The 6,148-nt window shown below is 35.9% G+C and overlaps 1 protein-coding gene across 1 annotated transcript in view; it reads right to left on the bottom strand.

Moving 5' to 3' along the window:
- Nucleotides 1–205: 205 nt before the first annotated feature.
- The window catches only part of LOC122996133 (rap1 GTPase-activating protein 2-like), a 52,880-nt gene continuing 46,937 nt past the window's right edge, over nucleotides 206–6,148 (bottom strand). The window contains exons 18-24 of the mRNA XM_044371701.1: nucleotides 5,480–5,571; nucleotides 4,782–4,886; nucleotides 4,440–4,527; nucleotides 4,280–4,346; nucleotides 4,056–4,126; nucleotides 2,169–2,206; nucleotides 206–1,569 (exon numbers count right to left, since the gene is read on the bottom strand). Of these exons, the coding sequence (XP_044227636.1) occupies nucleotides 2,195–2,206; nucleotides 4,056–4,126; nucleotides 4,280–4,346; nucleotides 4,440–4,527; nucleotides 4,782–4,886; nucleotides 5,480–5,571 (435 nt within the window). The 3' untranslated portion in view covers nucleotides 206–1,569; nucleotides 2,169–2,194. The remainder of the gene's footprint in view (nucleotides 1,570–2,168; nucleotides 2,207–4,055; nucleotides 4,127–4,279; nucleotides 4,347–4,439; nucleotides 4,528–4,781; nucleotides 4,887–5,479; nucleotides 5,572–6,148) is intronic.

Raw genomic sequence — 6,148 nt, 5'->3', positions numbered from 1 at the left:
CCCGTTTAAATTTTATTAAGCCGTAAAGTTCTGCATAATGAAGGACATGGCTGCTTTGAGTGACAGGTTCACCAGCCGCTAGGTGGCTTGTTTCAGCCGTTCGGCCCCGCCTCTTTGCCTATTTTTGATTGGCTGGGAGTTAGGCAGCGTCACGCACTGCCAAGATGGCGACGGCCGGAGAGGCTCGCTTTGAGCTTCAAAACCGCTCTTCAGAAACCAACGGGTGACGTCACGGTAACTACGTCCATATTTATATACCGTCTACGGTCGTCTCACAGCTGTGATGAAAACAACAAACAGTTGATTGAACAAGTTTGTTGTGGTGTCGATATTTAAATGTTTCCAGCGTTTAACAGACGATCAGATCAGAGCGACGTCACAGCGAATGTTCACTGCAAACCTGACGGAAGCAGAAAGTATTAAACAGAGAAACTGGAAGAATTCATGAACCAGATCAATACAAGTGTTGCTTTATTAACTGTAATCTCAGGCTTGTATCAGCTGACAAGGAATAAATATTGTTATTTTAAAAAGTATATTCTACATTTCAGTTAAGAATCGATGAAAAAAAAAACAGTTTTCAGTGAACATCAGACTGTAGTTCAGCTCAGAATCTGATTAGATTCAACATTAAAGGATCAATCTGGTGATTCTCCGTATTTCTCGCACAGAAAATCAGCAGAATGATCCTTTAAAATCAACAGTTGCACTGCAGCAGATGATCTGTGGAGAATAATTAGAGACATTTTTAGAGACGGATGAGTTTTAAAGGTTCGATCACATTAACACGTCCGTCTGCAGCTCGTTTTCTACTGAAGTCTGAAGATTTACTGCACTTAACTACACTGTTGAGCTTCTTGTACTTTTTTCAATCTAAAATCTAAAATCTAAAGTCTAAAGTAGGATTCTGAATGCAGGAGTTTTACTTGTAATGCATTTTTTAAAACTGTTGAATTGGTACTTTTTAAAATATTTACTCAGTTTCTCGATAGAACATGAAAACCTTCTTGTCACAACGAGATCATTTTTGTCATTATAACAAGATGCTTATTCACATTAAGACGAGCTCATTTTCTCGTTAGAAAGGTAAAAAATACTCGTAATAATGAGGGAAGTGTTTGAAATGTGAGACTGTATCTGTATCATATAAACAGAAGTGTTGCTGCTGCGGCGACGGCGCCGTCTAGTGGCCGCAGTTATAACGAACAGAGCGAAGCAGGAATTCAGGTTGTTTTTTACAAAGCTACAAAGTCTGTGATCGATCTGATCAATACTTACTAATCACGTCCTTTTCAGGGCCGTGCAACGTGACCGTACCTTTAGTGAGTGTGTGTGTGTGTGTGTTTGTGTGTGTTGACACGCACAGTCCTGCTGGCCTGATTTGTTCTGAGCAGAAAAGATGCAGCTGCATCATTTAAGTTTTAATGGAATGTCGAAGTGTTTTCCCTTTTAATCCTGTGTGTGTGTGTGTGTGTGTGTGTGTGTGTGTGTGTGTGTGTGTGATCATCGTCCTCCTCTTCCTCTGTGTGGAGGCTGATGTGTTTGTCTCATCGTCCTCTTGTTGTTATTCTAGAAAAAGTGAACAAAGACAATAAAAAGATTAAAGGACGAGTTCACAGTTTTTCAAGTGTGTCTTAAACCAACAGTCAGGAGTCCAGATGAACATTAAAGCTGTTTTTCTTGCTGTAATCATTCCTCCTGTTCATACTGACCATTAGAAGATCCCTTCATAATGACCTTACAATGGAAGTGATGGAGGACAAAAATGTATTTAAAAGTTTATCTGAAGCTAATATGAAGCTTCAGCGTCCAAATGAGTCAAATCAAGTAGATATCTTTCAACGTTACAGTCTTTTTAGTGCCAAAGTTCCTCTTTTTGTTACTATACTTCCACCTGCAGCTCAACAGGGAAACACTGTCCGAGGAAACACAAAGAGGGAATTTGATGCTAAAAAGACTGTAAATGTGTCAGATATCCACTTGATATGACTAACTCAGACTGATGAAGCTGAATAGAAGCTTCACACAGACTTTTAAATGACTGTGTGGACACACTGTGGATTTTGGCCTCCATCACTTCCATTGAAAACACATTTAAAACATTTAAAACATTTGAAAACACTTTAAAACTAAATCAAAGTTCTAACTGTGACAAACATGATACATACCTGCGAGCGTCTGCTGTCGTCACAGTTTAATGTCCCTGCTGAAGACGGAGAGAAACGATTTAAACATTTACTCTTGAAACGCACAGAAACATCTCAACACTTCTCACTAAGATATAAGAAAGACCAGCAACTCCGACAGCTTCAGTTCATTTCATCTTAATCACTGTGATCAGTTTCCTGTTTTTATTTATGTTTTTAATTCGCTCATAAAAAGTTGAAATATTGCAAAAATGTTTTTACGCTCGGCTGAGGAGTAAAGTTGGTGGAAACAGACTTATTGAATATTGAACGACAGGAAATTAATCAGCTGGAGCTATTACTATTGGAGCTAATCTAGATTTAGCTTCTCAAATGTGATGATTTGATGATTTTCTTTGACACACTGAACATGACAGTAAACTGAATATCTTTGTGTTCTGGACTGTTGTTCAGACAATATGAGACGTTTAAAGACGTCACTTTTTAAATTATAACACGTGTTTTTCTGACATTTTATAAACAAAATGATTAATCAAGAAAATAATCGGCAGATTAATGGATAATGAAATCGTACATGAATCATGTGACTGAAGAGCTGAAAACATCAGATCTGTGTGGAGCGATGATGATGAGGAGACTGTAACCTTCCTCGCATCAATACATGAAACTAACAGAAACGTCATATTTCCATCATGTTTTCCACATGCTGCTCTTTTAATGACATCGTTTCATTCTGTCTTTGGAAATTTGATAAAAATTTGAGCTACGTTTGGACGGAAACTTGACTTCAAAGATTTACTCTGTTTGAGCAAAAAAAACATGAAGCAGATGAAAATATAAAATTCTTCCTTCACAGATAAATGACTCACTCACACGTTATTTGTTGAATGAACGAACTATTTGTACTCATTATTATTATTATTGTTTGTACTTATTATTATTATTATTATTTGTACTTATTATTATATTATTTGTACTTATTATTATTATTATTGTTTGTACTTATTATTATTATTATTTGTACTTATTATTATTATTATTTGTACTTATTATTATTATTATTATTATTATTTGTACTTATTATTATATTATTTGTACTCATTATTATTATTATTGTTTGTACTCATTATTATTATTATTATTTGTACTTATTATTATATTATTTGTACTTATTATTATTATTATTTGTACTCATTATTATTATTATTGTTTGTACTTATTATTATTATTATTATTATTTGTACTCATTATTATTATTATTGTTTGTACTTATTATTATTATCATTATTATTTGTTGTTGTCATTATTAGTCAGTCAGCGTTGAACTGTACTGACGTGTGTGATGTTCAATGTCTGGGACGTGACGCTGCTGTTAAGTGTTTTCTGGTTGGTTTACTGTGTGTAAAGTTCTTTGGGTGAATTTATTATTATTATTATTGTTTTGTGCTGTACAAATATAGTTTGATTGACTGATTGATGCCTGTGTGTAAACACAGTCGCAGTTCACATTCAGTGGTCGGAAAATGTAAAAGATTTTTTTATTTTATTATTATACACACACATACACTGACCGAGCACTTTATTAGGAACACCTGTGCAGTCTAATGCAATCCAATAACAGCTCTGCCATAAATTCTACTTTTATGAAGCTTCTACATTTTCAGTTTTTGTTGACGTTAAATAATTCTATTTATGTTTATTATTGAGGTCGTAGTGGGAGGTGTCGGAAGTGTTCCTGATATTTTGTCCAACTCATTAATATACATGAGAGGGTCAAAACATTAGGAGCACTTTTCAATATAATGCCCTGCATATATATATATATATATATATATATATATATATATATATATATATATATATACACACACACGGATATATGGATACTGTATTACTGTAAACACTTACTGCAGCAGAGTGGCTCAGCTTGTCAAAACGAAACTTGAGGTTGGATCTGGGAGAGTTTTTATTTTTCATCTCTGAAAGTGGAGGCAGAAAAAAGAACAAACATCCAGCCATGAATATACGAGAAGTGCAAAACAACCATCAACACGAAGTACGTTTATTTATTACAAATGATAAGTTATCAACATTTCAGTTTTGTGTGGATGCAGCAGGATGTTATACTGAACCTGTGGGGCTCCGACAGACGAGGAGTGGACTTGAACTTTGACCCTCTGCCGTCGCAGCCTGGGCGAGCTACAGACAGACAGAGAGAGAGAGAGAGAGAGACAGGATGTTGTTTGTCTGTCAAACACTTTGATCATGTGTCTGCGATGTTGTCTCTCTCACCAGGTGAGTGTCGTCAGCAGGGATGCTGAAGCTGCAGCTGCTGGATGTTGATCTGGAAATCTTACTGCTCTCCTTCTTCACATGAATCCTGCAAATAAAAAATACTTGTTTTTTTGTATCTCAGCAAACACACAGATTCATTGTCCTGCTGTCTGTGTGATGAACAGAATGTACGCGGCTGATATTGTTCCTGATTCTCTCATATTCCTCATTTTCTGGATTTGTGTTTCCTTTGTTTAATTTAGTCATTTGTTCAGACCTTCACTGTGAATAATCTATACTATTATAATTATGAACCTGCTGGTAAATCAATAAATAAATAAAGAAAGCAGTGATACACACCTGTCTCGTTGTCCCGCCTCTGGAGAGCTGGGATTGGACGGCAGCTCTGACCTCACCTCCAGTGTCGGGTGGCAGCTGTCGAAGCTTCTCTGCTCACTGAGGAGACTGAAACATCCAGAATATAAAGAACAAAGAGTTACAGAAACAGTCCAACATTTACTGAAGTCTTTGTGTTTAGCCTAGCTTAGCATAAAGACTGGAAGCAAGGGGAAACTGCTAGTCTAGTTCCATTAAAAAAATTGGAAATACACTTTGCGACAGCTCCAAAGCTCCTTAATTTACATGTTGTATGTTGTTTATTACAATATTGTTCTGTATTCTTCTGTGTGTACCTGCAGCCCTTTAAAATACAACATAAATCTAACTTCCTGTAACAGACAGTAATTCCTCCCAGCTTGTGAAACTAGAGAAGTGTTTGTCAGAAGTTCATCATTGGATGTGCAATAACTTCACACACTGTAGATCTGTTGCCAATAATTTGGATGACTGCACAATTTCAGAGCCACACAGTCAAGAATTTGGGAATAATCAACTCGTGACGGCAACAAAAAGTCTACATTTGGTCCAAAACGCAGCTGCCAGAGTCGTCACACTTTATACATGTGAAATCTCATGTCTGGTCTCATCTTTTTAACTTGTAAAGTGTGCAGCTTCAGGTGATGTACAACTTAAAGTTGAAGTTGAAAGTGAGGAGTTACCTTCTGTGGTTGTGTTTGTCTGTTTGACTGTCGACACTCAGCAGTCGAGGAAACAGACCTGAACGTCTCTTCACCGGAGATTTCACAGTACACTGACACAAATACGACACACAAAATACTCCAGTTACCAAACACAAAATACTAAACTAACCATGACTGGAATCAAGATTAGAAGCAAGAAGCAATAAATGAAAAGGAAAAATATCAAAAAAACAGACAAACAAGCTCTGCTTCTTTCAAAAATCAAAGTTAACTGTATGTGTTGTTATGCAGACGATGTGCTTTTATATAACAGTGGATCTTCTCTGCTTGAGAAGAGAGAACACAGAGAGAACTATGTCGCTGTTATTTTATAATGCTAGGATGAAGCCTATAGACATTGTGGACATTGTTGTAACCCAGAGGAAGACAATATAAGTTCTTACTTGTTATAAATATCTTGGTATTTGGTTTGATTAATGTCTTTTTTAAGCAACATGTTGAAAACTTGTGAAACTGTCAAAACTGTGACTGAAGGTTTTATTTCAAAGACGTCTAGTTTCTGCCACCAAATCACCAAAATCATCTGTAACGAACTGTAGAATTCTAACCAATATTTTTTCTTTATTTATAAAGTAAGTTATTTATAAAGTCGTTCCTGTCATATCCCAGCAAACTCATTACATAGAG

This window comes from Thunnus albacares, chromosome 13, assembly GCF_914725855.1.
Source record: "Thunnus albacares chromosome 13, fThuAlb1.1, whole genome shotgun sequence".
Taxonomy (NCBI): Eukaryota; Metazoa; Chordata; class Actinopteri; order Scombriformes; family Scombridae; genus Thunnus; species Thunnus albacares.
The sequence above is the reverse complement of the archived record's forward strand: the minus strand, read 5'-3'. Positions and strand labels throughout refer to the sequence as shown.